Source organism: Mesocricetus auratus, unplaced genomic scaffold (assembly GCF_017639785.1).
Source record: "Mesocricetus auratus isolate SY011 unplaced genomic scaffold, BCM_Maur_2.0 Super-Scaffold_100022, whole genome shotgun sequence".
NCBI lineage: Eukaryota > Metazoa > Chordata > Mammalia > Rodentia > Cricetidae > Mesocricetus > Mesocricetus auratus.
In genome coordinates, this window is record NW_024429203.1 from 10,901,592 (window position 1) to 10,918,516 (window position 16,925).

Sequence of the window (16,925 nt, forward strand, 5' to 3'; positions counted from 1 at the left end):
TCATCTAACTCACATCAAAGATGTGACCCGGAGCCAGCCAGGGCACCTCTTCAGCCTCCCCCTAACCTGCCTCCCAAGACTGTTAGGAAAGATAATGATGCGGTGAGGCTCTGTTCAACCCAAAGGGACCCCGCGTAAAGGGGACATCACACAAGGGAAGGCTTGCTATAGAGTGTGAGCAATCTACAAAATTTGAGAAACATTTCTGATTTCCCTGATATCCAAGTGATTACTTCCCCACAAAACCCAGGACAGTGCCCACACACAGCAGGTGCTTGGGAAATCCATGTCTTCCCTTTCCCTGCTTCTCACAACGACATAATCTCCCCCAACTCAACCAGTTTTTTGAAAAACGTATTCCAATTTTCTAATTTCATTCTCCTCTGCTCCTAGGGATGACTCTAAGAACCATACGTACCTTCATTCTCAGACAAAGATGGGAAGGGATGGAAAGGGTGGAACGGCGGGATCTCCTCACTCTCCTCAGAGCTCACCCGGACATCCACAGGGCTCTCTGAGATGGAGGAGGTGAACTGGTCCATATCTGCTCGCTGTTCCTGGAGGAGCTCATCTAACAAAAACACACCACAGAGCAGATAAGCGGCTTTTAGAAGCAAGTCTAGGCACAGAACCAGCACTCTGAAAAAGGCCAATTTCTTGTCATCCCAGAGCTCAAGATCTGGCAAGAGCCCCACAGTCTGTGACCTACGCCCTGCCTAACTCTTGCCTACACCTAATGTGCCTGTGGTCCATATCTAGATAAGTCATCACACATAACTGCCACTTCACACCTTTTGGATTATTTTACTACCTGTATCTCTACAAGGATTCAAGCAGATATTGTCTACTGGCATATCATATTAACCTGGAATACACAGCAGAAGACAGAATGACACACAGGGTAAACTGGTAACAGGAAACATCCCAGGCCCTACAATTTCACACTACAGAGTTTCTTCCGCTAGTAAGAGTCAAGGCCAATGAAATTCAAGGCTCTCTGGCTCCAGGCCAGTACATCTGTCTTTGGAGACTCCTCAGCCTTCTCACGTAAACCTCTAGTCAATTCCAGACTTTCTGAAACCGCAGTGTGCTGATGCCTACCTCACCAGCCTTGCTTTCTCCTTACTTACTGCATCCTACCCAGCCACCACTCCTGAGCCTCACCAAAACAAGTCCAGTCTGGCCTTGATATACCTAGTACCCACCGATTTCCTCCTGAATTTCTTGAGCCACATAAGGAACTTTGTACAACAGAGAAAGGCTTTGGTTCCTTCTTTCTTCAATCACATGGAGGTGTGTCATCACCTAGAAACACAGTATGGGGAGAGAGAGGTCTTGTCACTGAAAACTATGAGGTCAGGAGAAAAAATACTCACATACAGCTCCAGAGACTCAAAGGCCTACTTCCTACTGAACAACACAGGACAGCTGGAAGGAGATGTTTATTACGTCCCTTGCCAGACTAGCTGACCTCTAAGACAAGACAACACACAGTATGAGTGATAGCTATTCATCCACAGAGAGGGCTACAAGTTTAAAAAAACAAATCATTTTAGAATATGGTCACGAGGAGCTGGAGGGATGGCTCAGTGGTTATAAGCATCTGCTGCTCTTGCAGAGGCCTTGTGTTCAATCTGCAGCACACCCACATGGGAGCTCAAAACTGGCTGTTAACTGTAGTTCCAGAGGACCCAACATCCTCTTCTGGCCTCCACAGGCACCAGGAATGTATACAGGCAAAACATTCATTCACATAAAATTAAATAAATGCTCACTAGTCAGTTGATTTGATTTCTATACAAGATAACTGTCACTAACTATACTGAGTCAGGGCTCCGGTTTGTAAGTGCTAGAATTGAATAAATAAAGGGGGGAGTGCCAGCCACATTCTCAACTAGTAAAAGCAGAGCAGGCAAATCTACACTGAAACTACAGGCTGGAAGGCAGGGCTGCTCACGGACTTGGCATGGTGAAGCAACTGCCTGAAACTATTATGGTTAAGACCAGGACTGATTTATTCCTGTTTAAATTATAGTTCCTTAAGTGTTGAAAAAAGAATTATCTATGCTAGTTCACTACTTTTCTGAATGCAAAAGGTTGTTAATCCAAGGATAACAACAAAAGCATGCAGGGTAGAAAAGATAGGTGATGTGACCCAAAGACACAGCAGAGTTCTGCTACAGCAGCTCAAACAACTTATGGTCACATCACCCTCTCCAGCTTAAGCTTGCGTTGACTGAACTTCTTCTAAAGAGGGCGCTCAGAACTAGTGGTCTGGGTGGCCCTGAAGCCATTAACATGAAGGTTTGAAATGGAAAAAAATTAAAGATGCTTTTACTGTAGACTTTTACTGTAGATGTGCTTCTGACCTTTAAAAGCAAGATGAAAGCAATTTAATTTTGTATTTGCCATTCTGCCAATCAAACAAACTGATGGGAAAGCACAAGTGTGAGAGTCTTGGCAAAAAAATGCAAATAGAATTGCAATGTGCTGCTCAGAGTCCAAGCACATGTATAGATACCATTATACTTCCTCAGATGAACTAAGGAGCCATTTGAGAGGACAAGAACCACAGAGTGGAATAGTGGGAATTAGTCATTACAGAACCTTTGAGCTAAAGAGCTATAAAGTATTTATGAAACAAACCAATTTCAGGTTTAAATTTGGGTCATGTCAAAGAAAAATATTTTGCGAGATGTTTTATTTTATGTGTGTGAGTGTTCTGCCTATTTTATGTGTGTGGCACATGTTTCTGGTGCCTCCAGAGGTCAGTTGAGGGCATCAGATCACCTGGAACTAGTTACAGATGATTGTGAATGGCCATGTGGGTGCTAGGTCTTCTAGAAGAGTAGCCAGAGATCTTAACCACTAGGCCTCTCTCCAGTTCCCAGGAATATCTTATTATGTACATAGTAAACATTTTCTTAAATCCTTAATCAGAAATACGTCTGGTCCGAAACATTTTGGATAAGGGACACGTATGTAACAAGCTGAGTATTTACATTTTGAGTGCTCCAGCAGCACAGGGAACAGGAAAAGACAATGTAATTTGGTGGTCCCATTTCACTGAGATCACAAGCTGAGAACAGACTCACGGTCCCAGGAGAGCTAGGTTTTTCCACAGAGTTGCTACAATGAGATGATCCTATTCCTCAGTTTGCTTGTTGTGGATCTTTGTCTCAGGAATTTGCTAATAAATTATTTATATATCAATCAGGCCCAGGAATGTGTAGCTCAGTAGTAGAATACTTAGCTAGCATGTATAAGGCCTCAGATTCTACCTTTAGCACCAAGACAAAAAAAAAAATTCTCTCCATTATATTATATATAATATGTATTATATAATAATAAATATCCCCTCCAAAATGCATTTAATATATACCTGGATATGTAACCATAAATTTAAATTTGGTTTTCATCCCCCTGACCCTCCCTGTAAGATACAACAGAAATGTAATAAAAGATTAGGGTCAAACCAGTCCAATGCTGACAAGACTCATTTTACACCTGTCTTCCAAAGGCGGTCCAGAGCTCTTGGTGTTTTCCCTCTTCCATTCCATCTAGTGTAAATGAAACCTCAACTCCAGACCTACATATAGCAGGCGCTTGCTGGAGCCTCAGAAATGTCCCTTCCCACAGTCCCACTCTTCGGGCACCAAAGTTCTTTAATTCTCTCAAACATCCAACTTCTAATGTGAACTCTGTACCTTGGAGGAAAGTAACTCTTCATTTCATAGTTAACAAAATTAGTTTGTATTCATCTTTGAGTTGTATTCAAGGGATCAAACTTCATTAGACTATATGTAAAATTTTAACATGTAGATGGCAACACATAAACTTCTACCCAACAAAGGGAATGAAACTAAGCTCTGGTACTCCTAAGAAAAACCAACAGACTATTAGACTTTGCAGTCCTATGCACAGTTCATGGTCTATGAATACATGAGAAGAATTACTAACATATGGACAAGTACCAAAATAAGAAACAGAACAAACCTGAACAAATGACAGTGGGGGTAAACTGGGCTATGCGTAGGACAAACTCAGAAATGTATCTGTCCGAATAAAAACTTCAATGGATAAAACAGGAAGTAAAGTGTTGTTTTGTGGCTCTAGAGACCAAATCCTGGGACTCAAAGAGGGCAAACGTCCCTACCAGTGAGCCAAGATCAGCTTTTAAGACCCACACAATGTATATGCCTAGAAAAGATTTGACATACTAATTCAGGTGATAAGCTGCATCAGAAATGAACTGACATAAAAATTTGATTTGGAAACTGGCTCATCTCCTCCTGGCAAAATCCAACTTGTGTACTAAGTGTCTTCTAACAACAAGCACAACCAGCAGCATGTCTCCGCACTGCTGGCAATCCATCTAGTTTACCTGGGATTTCATCTGGGCAGCCTTTTCTGGGTCAACAGCCAACACGTGCTGGTAATGACGAATGGTGTGCAGGCGATCTTTATTCTCAGCACGCACGTAACGGCGCAGAGCTTGCAGAATGCGATGCGGCTGCCAAGACCAGAGAATTCAAAGCAGGTAAGGAAAACAAAAGCTTCAAAATTGATTAAAGAACAAAAGCTATAACTTGGAAACAAGCAAAGATCTATCTTTCTTGGTTAAACAAACAAAAAACCAAAAACCAAACTCTGTTGCAGACTCTAGCTCAAGGTCCTCCTGTGAGCTACTTTGTTTTTCCTGGTGTGGCTTAATACATAAATTGTGAGCTAGGTGGTTTTCTGTGTCGCTCTAGAGAGACTTCAGTGACTCAATCAAGGATACAAATATTCTTCTGTCAAATATTCTTAATTAAGACAAGTTTATCAGTACGTGTGGATCTGAGGGCATGAGAGGGAGGACAGGCCAGAGCATGCATGTAGGGCATTCTGCGGACTTTGCTCTCTTCTTCCACCTTTATGTGGGTTCTGGAGATTGAACTCTGGTGGTCAGGTTTATGCAGCACGTGCCTTTATCCCGTGCCATCTCACCAGCTTTCTGTCCAGTACTTTCTATGTGACTCTCAAAGCAAGCCAGGTCCGATTCAAGCATTAAAAAAGCTTGAGACCACTTATTCAAGAGTTCCATTATGAATTATTTTATCCTTTTCCTTCTTTACTAGGCTGGCCCCGGCTTGAGACTCCCCTGCCTCGTCTCTGAAGGGCTCAGATTACAAGTGTGTACCACCACTGCCCACACCTTTCCCTTTCCCTCACAACATTGTTTTGAATGGAACTGGCATGCTTTCCCTCTTTGAAAGCAAGGGGGCCACAGAAACCCAGCACTGTGTAACTGTGTTTGTCCACTTGCATGGCACAGGTAGCACAGGCAGGCACTGTGATGCAATGGCACCAAGCTCATACATCAGACACTAGACTCAGTTCCTTTGTTTTTCTCATCTTTACCTTCAGTTTTGTCAAAACTCACCATAAAAATCTAATTGTTTACCAAGCTGTATGCAGTACACTGGAGTTCCATTACGTACATGCTTTAAACAGGCAACAGTAAGAACATGACTTGTCTACAATTCCGCTCTGACCCAAACTCACCCGCGGTGGGTCAGACTGCAGGGCAGCCAGGTAATTCTCCAGAGCTATCCGCCGGCGTTCATTCAGCATGGCTTCCACTCGGGCCAAGTGGGTTTCCACAAGCTGCTGCTTCTCACTGGCTGCTTCCTTCTCCAAAGCTTTAACCATAGCTTGGAAATGCTAAGCCAAGAAAGAAGGAACACCACATAATTCGTGGCACCAGTAGGTGCTAAGTAGGCACAGTCTAAGCAAGCACCCTCAGAACTTAATGCTTTGCTTTGTCTAGTGCCTCTGTGTCTCTGTAAGACAGTTACAAATTCAGAGTGACATTATCTCTGACTTCTATTAGGATACTTCCATCCATAAAAAACAAATTACATTTCTGTGTTAGAGGAACTCTTAAGTTTCTGTAGCTGAACTACTAGGTTGGTTGGCAATTTCCACATCTGGTTTTCCAATGTTTACTGTCATCTTTTCCATGCTCTAATATGATACCAACTTCTAAATCCTGAAGTCAGTAACTAATAGGACATGTTTTGAAACACAGCTCAGTAATGTGCTGGCTCACACTGAATCATACCTACTAGAGCTGTGAAGGGAACAGTATCTGAGCTGCCTACCCATGTTTACTGGCAGCTTAAGGTTGCTGAATCAAATATCCTTATAGAAGATAAAATTGCTTGTGTAAGAATTAAAGCTCTGAGATTTTGAGTGACTGATAAAAAAAAAAAAAAAAAACAAAGTCAAAGTCCTCCAGGAAACATACCAGTGATGAGGAGAGAGTTCACTGGACAATATACTGATTTTAAAATGTGTGCTTAGTCTAGATGGGGGTCTTTGTTCAACTCTCCCACCCACAAAAAATTAAAGCAATAACACAATCCACGTTTTAAAACCAAAGCAGTCTTATGAACTGCTGTTTCTATAGCTAACCCCTCCCATCTACTGAAAGGAGTACAATAGCAACAAATCTGTTGATAGGATTTTGAGGTTAATTTTTACAAAGTTAGGAATAAACTTGCATTAAATAGCTGTTTTCTGCCTTTTGGCTTGTCAATGAGTCTGTTAGTTTCTTTTTGATGCAGCAATGCTGAAAAACAAGTCCTAGCCCATGAACAAGATAAGGTGACAGAGGGCTTTTGCCAGGAAAGCAGAGTTAACCAACAGCTAAGCCATGGTTACTTCCTGCACAAATTAGGTATGCCCTGGGAGAGGGTTTGGTTTCTTTCTACCACAGACAAGCAATACTACTGGTGAAAACTAAATGGGGAAGACAGGAGAAAGGAAGGGGAAGGAGAAGAGAGAAGAAGGGTGAGGGAGGAAAGGGACAAGAAAAGAGAAGGAGAGGAGAGGCAGAGACGGGGGAGAGACAGACAACTTCCTTGTAATTTAAGTCCTAGACTCGAAGGAGGTGTTAAGTCAAATTCCCTGGGAGTTTGGCCCTGACTGTATTTCAGCAGGTCACACTGGACCCTTTGTCCCCTTTGCCCTGAGGACACACCCTACCTGAATGAGGGTCTGTCTCTCTGCTTTTGGGAGGTTCTTGGCTTGAAGCTCTGCCTCTTCCCACTCCTTCTTTACCTAGAACAAAGATCAAAAACACTCATCAGAGAATAAGCCTCTGAAACAACTTCCCCATCTTCTAAAAATACCAATGGGTACTGAATCCAATGCCGGAAATTGTGCAAAAGGAAACCACATCACATGAATCCCTGAGGTCAGACTGTTACCCAGAAATATCTCAGCCTCAGTCTTGTCCAGACTTAACCTCAATTCCATAATCTCCTTGTTATATACCTTGAGCGAGTTACTCTTATGCTTATTCCCCCTTCATTAAAATCTAAGATTAATACATATTTTTATCAGAACTGATGTGAATATAAAAAATGAGCATTTTGCTAAGAATAAGTCCATTGTATAAGATTGAGAATGGCGCACGAGCCCATCAACCAATGCCTTCTGTTACTGTTGTTTTGAGACATTCTCATGTAGCTCAAGCCGGCCTCAGGTTCCAAGTGTAGCCAAGGATGATCTTCAAGCTTTCATCTTCCTCCTGCCTCCTTCCAAGTGCTGGGATAGCAGGTGTGCCCCTTTAACCTGTTTTGTATGGTGCTTGGGGCTGAGCCCAAGGCATGCTAGGCAAGCATTCTCTGAACTAAGCTACATCCTAAGCCCCCAAGCAAGGCTAACCTAGGTTATAGAGTATGCACGATCCTGAGAGGAGGATGAACTACGGATCCCCCACTTCAACTTAGAATGCTTCCAAGTAAACAAACATTCCCAAGACTTAGAATCTTCCTTCTGTACTTGAAAGTATATGACTGTTTTACTTAATGTAATCTATTTTTACAGTTTCATAACCCAAGTCTTCAATTTTGAGTGACAAAAAATTGGATTTTTAAAAATAAAACTTTAAATCAGCAATAGCAAAAGAGTAACAAGCAAGTACCAGTATAGGACTTATTCAGAAGTATCTGCAATACCACTGGACAAAATTTCATCACATGAGAGACAGTATGTGGAGAAAAAGGGGTTTGTTCACTAGAGGTAGGTCCCCAGAACCTCATGGCATTTTAGCTAGCAAATCCTGCCTTGCAGAGTGCTTACCCAGTGTGCATCAGACTCTGACCCAATCCCTAGCACCACAGCAATACAAGCACCATTACCCTGTCCATTCGATTGCGATGCCGAATTTCCAGCTGTTCCTTAGCCTTCTGGAAGCGGGCGTGCTCATTATCATCCGCTGAGGTCTCAAAATACACATCGACATCATTGGTTGGCAGGGGAGTTGGGGGAACTGAAACAAAATCACAGAGGGAATCAGGCAGATAGTCAAGCACAGGACCCACAGGATGGACTCGATTTGTCTTGTGGCTTTGCTAGAAAGTGCAGGGTGCTGTGGCCTGCCAAGACTCCAATGCTAGACTGCAGTGGGCAGTCTTCTTTGCATAATATTCACTAACCATGTCAGCTCATGTTAATACAGCAATTTATTGGCAGTCCAAAGCCCTAGCACCTTCAGCACCCACAAGACATTTACCTAGGACTGTAGGACAGACAAAAAGAGACGGCTGCTTCTGCAGTCTTCCTTTCAGAGCTTGAGACCTACAAACCTGAAAAGTGCCTCTCTACTCTTTCTTGCTAATGGTATATAGATGGAACCCAGGGCTGAAATCAGCTCTCATGGAGACACTTCACAAAGGTCTCCACTTTCAAGGAACAGTTTCCTGTCTTTTTTTTATGTCACTCTTTGGGCTTAATTTGGGGGAAACTGGTTCAAATGTGAATTTCTTTGCATATAGGCTGAATGGACAAAGTTCAAACCACTCTAGTTCCGCATCACTCAAGGACTCTTAAGCTTCTGTCCAGTAGCAAGGCTAATGGAAGTTAAACTAAATTTACTTGATGAGGACACTTTCTACTGATGGAAGGCTGCTTTGGTCTTATTTGATTCATGACACTGACTCAGGATGCTTCCAGGTGTCCTCAGTGCACAGATCCAGGGACACAGAAACCTCTCACCTCGCTGCTGCTTAGGCATAAGCTGTTATGGTCCCCAAGGCAAATGATTACTATGTGGATAATGGACTGGTGAGCAAGTTCGCTTTGTTGTAATGCACAGAGTAAGCATGAAAATGATAAAAAATAAATAAATAAAATGGCTAGAAATCAGCTGGCCACTCCACAAACTTCATTGGAAGACACTTTCCCTGCTCCCTTTTAATTCAGTAAGACTTATAACTGTAATTTTGTGATACTTCGTTTCTCTGTGATTTGAAAAAGGATCTCAGTATCTAACTTGCAAATGAATTAAATTACAGTATGTTTCTTAGTAAATCATATTCCTCTAGTATTTTTTCAAAGTTTAGTGAAGAATTTCAAATCTATTTATGCCACTGTATTAACAGTCATCAGCAACACAATCAGAAGTATAAAGGCTTTCATGCTGTGTGGATGGTTCCAGTCTCTGGGCTGGAAGAAGGCAAATGTATGTCTGAACACTCCTAGAAACTAAAAAGGGGAATCATGACAGACAGGTCAGCCTACCCATTCACCTCAGCCACCTTAAGAGACACAGTGTGATCACAGAAACCCGGTATCCATAGGTCCGCAAGACTCTGCAGTTGAGGACCCTGAAGTACATATGCAACTGCTTCTCCTCAGCAGAGCTTTCCCAGGAAACCTCACCTTATTCCAAAGCCCTGTCTGAGCTTTGGGTAAAGAGTATCTCCACATTCAGCGAGATCATCAAAGGGCCTCAATTCCTTAAGCATTAGCCCAAAACAATGTTTTGTAAATCCTTCACTGAGTTATTTTTAAAAGCAGTAAACATCACAAAAATTCTTATCTCTAAATCCTCACTAAATAAATTTCTGGATGAAAGTTCACATGGCTCATTTTGTTAACCCTTTTCAGGACTACTAAATAAAAATAGCCTTTCCCCAGCGTAGCTGGAATGGACGCAATAAAAGCACCATACTAGATTAAGATCTTAAACATCTCTAGGTGGAGGAAGAAGAAAGGCTGTGAAGATAGATATCCAAATGAAAAACTAGCAGAAGCTACAGCAAACACCAGACAGCAGCAGGATGAGTTCCAGGGAAGCTGCCTGGTCTGAGGATTTTCCTAGCACATAAATTAACACTACAAGACAGGGCCTTAACAAAGAAGGTAGTAACTATGAGAAAAGAAAAACTTTCCCTATGTCTAACATAAGTGCAACTCAACTGAGGCACTGTCCTTCCTCTAAAACAAAACCACACAATCAGAAATGTACTCACTTCCTAGAGCCCTGCAAAACCCATGTGGCCACAATACCAGCAAAGCCGAGTCGAGGTTTGGGTCACAACTCTCCACCTGAGTGCACAAAGTACGGTATTTCAATACTCTGGAATCCCACAAGTATTCCTGCTGGCACTCCTTTTGATGGCGGTGTCCTAACAGGCAGCACGCAGCACAGGGGTCAGAAACATGTTAGTCACAGACAGAACAAGGGGCAAGGCCCAGGGCACATGCTTGAGCAGCCCTTGGTGCTATCATGTAACTGCTCTATGGCGCCTCTCAACAGCAGATGGCCAGAGGACACAGCTGCCTCCCCTACTGACACTAATCCTAACCCACCCTACAGCCTAGGACTCCAAGGCTCACGAGAGAGAACAAGACCCTGGTTGTGTCGCCCACTGCACCAGGGTGGGCATAATCCTACTAGCAACCATCAGTAGACACACAGGAACACAGGACAGCAAAATCTGAGCTCACAACTGCCAACGGGGATGCAAAGCCTTGGTCTAGAAAGCACAAAGGAGGGGGAACGACTGACAGCAAACACCCGAGTCAGCATAAACATGACACAGATGCAGTCACAAGGACGGCCAGGAGAGACAGAAGGCTGGACAGGAAGGCACTGCTGTGCAGGGCCAGCACAAGGCGCGACTTACTCATCGTTTTACACACAGCCATACAATAATCCTCAGACTCAAAATTGTTCCTGTTGCCGCCGCAGCCGCCATATATAAAGTGTACGCACTTTCCCTTGGAGAGGTCGAAGTACCAACGAGGCATCACAGCCCGGCAGGGCCCCGTCATCGCCTCCTGGGAGCAGACAGCTGTGTGAAAATGGTCAGAGTGTCAGCAGGGCAGAGGCAGAGCTTCAAATGCGTGACGTCACAGTGCTACAGGCCAGCGGGGCAAGGTGGAACCACAACTGGCCTCCACAGACCTGACCAGCCTCACTCTCCAATACCAGCAGACAGAATCACTTTCATGGGATGAAGACATTTAGGGAGAAAGGTAACTTTACTTTTCTGGTGTTTTGCCCTGAGTCTAGATTAATACCAAAGGCTGACATCGGATCTGCTGTGAGCCTCACACTTCTGATCTGTGCAGTGGTGACAGGTGCCTGCTTTGTTTGTTCTGATGGCTCCCAGGACAAAGGAGTCAACCTGAGAGGAAAGGCCATTTTAAGTGGTAATACCTGCAGCAGGGACTATAAAGTGCCTCAAGGGATCAGGGTTTCCCCAGTCACAATCTCCAGAGCAAATTGTACACTTCTAGACAAGTCAAGTGTTTTCCTCTAGTCGTGTCCTGATGCTTCAGATCTTACATGGCTTCAAACATACAGTCAGCAGTGATCGTATGTAATGGCTCTGGAACTATCATAGACTTCTCTTTTTCAGTTTCATCCTACCCACTGCAAATGCCTGGCCAGAAGTAGTCTACAGGCAGGAACACACATGGGGAAAGAAAACCCAAGCCAGTCATTCCCTCCTAGAAAGCTGGTTCTTGAGCAGCACTGAAGTAGGAGTTGCCCCTGGGACAACAGACAGCACATTTTAAACTGGCTGTGGAAAAATCCTAAGAGTCGCTGCTTCTTATTTTCTAATTAGTGTCTTGTAATGCCAAATTCTGCTTGCTGGTTCCATTCTGAGTCTCTCGTGGACCTGCCCAGCTGCTCATGCTGACAGCTCCATCGCCACACTAAACAAAGCTGCATTCCTGATGGTGCAGACACTGCTTTGCCTTCTGAGACTTACCCGTGGTGAGGAATGAGAACACCACAACTTCCAAGTAAAGAACCATGTGGATTTTAAAGCCACAGCTTTATACTGAGTTACCTTTAACATCGTGAGCAATTTCCTTGTCTGAAATAGTGCCATCGCTGCTGGGTTCAGTTGGGTTCTCCTCATTGTAGTCATCTCCTTTAAAAGAGTCATAGTAGTAATCACGGTCTTCCACCACTTCCCCTTCCTCCTCATCCTCATCTTCCTCATCCGCAGCTGCTTCTGTGAAGTCTTCCAAATCTGCCTCAGTAGGAAATTCACTAGAGGCCATAGGCCAAAAGGGAAGGTTAGTAGCAATTTCTATGCACAAAGCACAATTCCCTTCCCTATTCTGAAACTCAAAAACAGAGACAGGAAATAAGCTCATCCCACATGTAACTGTGACACCAAAGCCCTCAGCCCAGCTTTATTAGCAAAAAGGAAGTTAGTGAATACAGACTGCATTAACCTATGGAAAATAATGTGCCACAGGGGCTGGTGATGGTTCATTGGTTCTTGCTGCTCTTGCAGAGGACCTGGGTTCAATTCTTAGCAACTACATGGAGATTCATAGTCATCTATCTCTAACTCCAGTCCCAGGGGATTCAGTACCCTCTTCTAACTTCCAAGAGCATCAGGCACACAGGCGGTACACATATGTAAGTGCAGGTGAGACACTCATACATGTAAAAATATTAAGTAAATAAATCTTTAAAAAATAACATGACCAAGTGGTGGTGGCATACGTCTTTTACCCAGCACTTGGGAGGCAGAGGCAGTCTGATATGAGTTCAAAGACAGCCTTGTCTACAGAGCAAGTTTCAGGACAGTCGAGGCTACACAAAGAAACCCTGTCTCAAAATAATAACCATAATAATGTAATACAAAGACAAAAGCCACAGGTTTTCATATATATTCAGGTTATGACTAAAATAAAAAGCAAAATGGATGAAATTCAGCACAAGGGGCCACCCATTGTCCTGGTTATTGGGTTTTTTTTTTTGTTGTTGTTGTTGTTTTGTCATCTTGACACAAGTCAGAGTTCTAGGAAGAGAAACCTCAATTGATAAAATGCCTCCAACAAATACCTCTGGCCAATTGCCTGTAGCCTAGTCTGCAGGGTGTTTCTCTTGATTAATGAGTGATCTGAAAGGGCCTACTCCACTGTGTGTGGTGTCACCCTAGACAGGTGGACCTGAGGTACATAAGGAAGCAAACTGAGTAAGCCAGCAAGCAGTACACCTTCACGGTCTGTTTAACTCCTCCCTCGAGGCTCCTGACTCCCTTCATGAAGGCCTAATAAAGCTGCACAGTGAAATAAACCCTTTCCTCCCCAAGTTGGTTTTGGTCAGTGTTTTATCATAGCAATAGAAAACCAACTAAGACACCAACCTTACCCTATCCAGCACTGAGGAGCCAACAGCCACTTTTACAGAAGAGTTAAAACAAACAAACAAACAAAAAAACAGGTCGACCAGGTGTCCCAGAACTCTGGAGACAGAGGCAGTCAGATCACTAGTTCAAGGCTAGCCTGGTCTGTATAAGGAATTAGAGGTCAGCTAGGGCTACATAGACCCCTGCCTCACAGACATACATGATTCCCCAACCCTTGTTAGGAGGCCCTGCTGGTCAGAGGTTGCCGTCTACCATGGCCTGTCCTCTGAGTTCAGCAACATGGAGGACGACCGCCACCCCCAACCCACATGAGGTGTGGGGGGGTGAGGGGTGGGGTGGTCACTCTCTATCTGACCTTATTTGGAGAATGCCTGTAGGCCTGGATCTCTAACTATCTAATGTGAACCTTGGCACAGTTCCCTACTACAGCTCTCCCCCTGCTGCCCATATGGTAATCAGACATTGTGCTACGAAGTTTAGGATAGGACTGTGCTTTCACACATGATAACTGAGACTAGTACCAGGAGCTTTATGATAGGAACATGTTGTTTAATGCAAATTAAGTGATGCCTCAGCCCTGTTCCCATCCTTGTATCTCCCCTCACGCGGGACTAAAGCTAAGCTGTCTCCCAGGGTGGCGATTTCCACTGTGTTCTCAAGCCCTACAAAGCTCTCCGTCACTGCTTCTGCCCCTTTGACTTCTTAGACTGGTGGCCAAGAGTCTGCAAGGAAAAGGGGGACCCCCCACAGTCCCCAAACAAAACCAGGAAAAATGAGTTCAATACCCTAAACAACAGTTTACCTTTTATCAAGATCATAGTCCTCCTCTTCATCCTCTTCATCCTCTTCCTCCTCTTTGGACATAGTAGAGTCAGAATCAATAATCTTTGTCTGAGGGCAGCACACATACTCAGTGCCGTGGAACTGGTCTACCCCACAGGGCAGCAGCATGCCATAGCTATATAAGGTCATCCCCTCAGTCAGACATGCCTACAAGAAACCCACAGACCAATCACATCAGGACATTTTCATAAGCTCCCTGGATCCTTAGCTTCACCCAAAAGAAATCCTTATCAAAACACTAGGTGATAATTCACTCTCTTCTGGACACAACTGCTGTGCCAAAAATTTATCATGCTATCATTTTAAGAAAACTTGAGCCAGGCGGTGGTGGCACATGCTTTTAATCCCAGCACTCGAGAGGCAGAGACAAGCAGATCTCTGTGAGTTCCAGGCCAGTCTGGTCTACAAAATGAGTTCTAGGACAGGCTCCAAAGCTACAGAGAAACCCTGTCTTCAAAACGCCCACCTCTTTCACCCCCTCTAAAAAAAACCTTGATGTTTTTACTTAATTTATAACCTCATCTAAGCCAAAACTGAAAGACCAGACTTAAGATCTAAGGAACAATTTAAAGTTTCAGGACTTAACAACAGTTAAATCTGTTCAAAGCCATTATTTCTAGGATTGCCACTACTTGAGACTCTGACCAAAGACAAAATGATTGGAGGACAAACCTAACTGAAGGATCAGAGCAAGAAGGGGTGTTCCTCCCTGCTAGAAGAACGAAACAGCACCCAAGCCTGCCTTGCTGTTTGTGTGCGTGCATACACCTAGACTGTCTGGAGTTGGCTAGTTCTGCACTGAGCTTAGGAGTCAGGATGCCTTCTTGGGAGCCCTGCTATCTATAACATTCCCCCACCCCATTCTGTGGCTTGCACATGCTAGATAAATGCTTTTTCACTAAGCTATATCCCAGCCCAAATGAAGAAGGAAATTTACTAAAGTATTTCTGTTTCTTTTTGGCAGTGCTAGGAGTAATTGAACCCAAGACTTCAAACATGCTATGCAAGAGCTCTGTCACCATTTTCTCTTGCTGGCTCACTAACAGTTTAAACTCTAGGAACCAGACTTGCTCATGCTCTACCTCTGTACAAAAACATCTATTCTTCTCCCAAGTATCTTTTAAAGTTATTTTTATTTCTGTGTTTGCCACATATATTCAGGTGCCTGTGAGGCCAGATGAAGACATCAGATCCCAGGGACCTGGCGTTACAGGTGGTGTGAGTCACTTGATGTGGACACTGGGAACTGAACACAGTCCTCTGGGGGGCAAGAAACACCCATAACCACTAAGCCCTCTCTCTTCAGCCTCCTTCTAGGTGTTTTAACACAGAAATACCTAGGTGTGGCAGTACGCATTCCTCTGAATTCCAGCCTGAGGGAGGCTAAGGCTGGAAGATTGTGATGAGTTCCTGGTCAGTCTGAGCTATATATCAAGTACCAGGCTAATTAGAGCCACACAGAAAGAGTCTGCTTTAGAAAAAAGAAAGGAAAAGAAAATTGAAGTAACCCAAAACCCTGATGAGGGTGACCAGAAACGCTGTCTCCTGAGGAATGGCAGCTGCCTGTCCCACGAGTGCTCTTACCTCCTTGACCACGGTGTGCCAGCGCTGGTGCTTCTCACACACCTCCATCCGCTCTTGGTGGAAAAACTGGCAGTTTTCTGGGACTAGCAGAACATCACTAACAAACTCACCCACTGGAGAAAAAACAGACTCTGTCAGAAGCAAATCTGGTTGTGATTCAGGGCGCAGACAGCCTTCAGGAAAGATCCTAAGTAGGTGTGCACAGACACCTGCACAGCCAGGCACACATAAGCACGTATGGGCACCAGAACTCCCCCTCCCACCAGGAACTCTGCAGTAGCATTTCCTGGCTACCCTCCTGTGCAGGAACTACAGCAACACATTTCTGGGGATATGTAAGCAGGATCGTCCTCCATGATCACCTCAAGTACACACATAACCACTCCTCGAAACCAATGTGCTGAAACTTTCTATACACAACTGCTAGAACAAGTGATATAGATACAATTTTAAGAAATGAGAAGGAACCTTTATAAGGGGAAACTGCCAAAACATGGTAACCAAGACAATGTTTCAATTAAGGAAAATGTCCTAAGAGTATCAGTATCACATATAGTATTTCTGCCAAAATTAGTTATTAGAATTATATTCCGATAAAACAAATTAAAATTCAGAGATATTCTGTATTTTAAAGACTTAAAAATCTGTATGTATAGCCGGGTGGTGGTGGCACACGCCTTTAATTCCAGCACGTGGGAGGCAGAGGCAGGCAGACTTCTATGAGTTCAAGACCAGCCTGGTCTACGAGGGCTAGTTCCAGGACAGCCTCCAAAGCACAAAGAAACCCTGTCTTGAAAAACAAAAACAAAAACAAAAAAGAGGTTGTAACATCTTCAAAGATTCTAGGCTGAAGCCCAACCTCTTTCCTATCATCTCTCTATTCCAATATGCAGCATTCATCTCAGTACATGTCAAAGGACCCACTGTGACTCTCCACGTAAATACTGATAGTCTCGGCTTTGACATATAATGTAAAAGGAATTATCAATAGGAGCCAGTGAGGTGGCCTTGACAGGTGAAGGTGCTTACACTGAGAAG

General features: G+C 43.8%; 1 protein-coding gene across 4 annotated transcripts in view; it reads right to left on the reverse strand.

The window, feature by feature from the left end:
* The window catches only part of Aplp2 (amyloid beta precursor like protein 2), a 64,145-nt gene that overhangs the window by 8,054 nt on the left and 39,166 nt on the right, over window positions 1-16,925 (reverse strand). For 2 of the 4 annotated variants that reach the window (XM_013123924.3, XM_005084443.4), the window contains exons 4-13: window positions 15,888-16,000; window positions 14,263-14,450; window positions 12,141-12,346; window positions 10,965-11,132; window positions 8,193-8,323; window positions 7,033-7,107; window positions 5,548-5,706; window positions 4,385-4,513; window positions 1,206-1,305; window positions 419-571 (exon numbers count right to left, since the gene is read on the reverse strand). In XM_013123924.3, coding sequence (XP_012979378.1) covers window positions 419-571; window positions 1,206-1,305; window positions 4,385-4,513; window positions 5,548-5,706; window positions 7,033-7,107; window positions 8,193-8,323; window positions 10,965-11,132; window positions 12,141-12,346; window positions 14,263-14,450; window positions 15,888-16,000 — 1,422 coding nt within the window. The remainder of the gene's footprint in view (window positions 1-418; window positions 572-1,205; window positions 1,306-4,384; window positions 4,514-5,547; window positions 5,707-7,032; window positions 7,108-8,192; window positions 8,324-10,964; window positions 11,133-12,140; window positions 12,347-14,262; window positions 14,451-15,887; window positions 16,001-16,925) is intronic. The other 2 variants (XM_005084444.4, XM_013123925.3) reach the window with 1 other exon arrangement.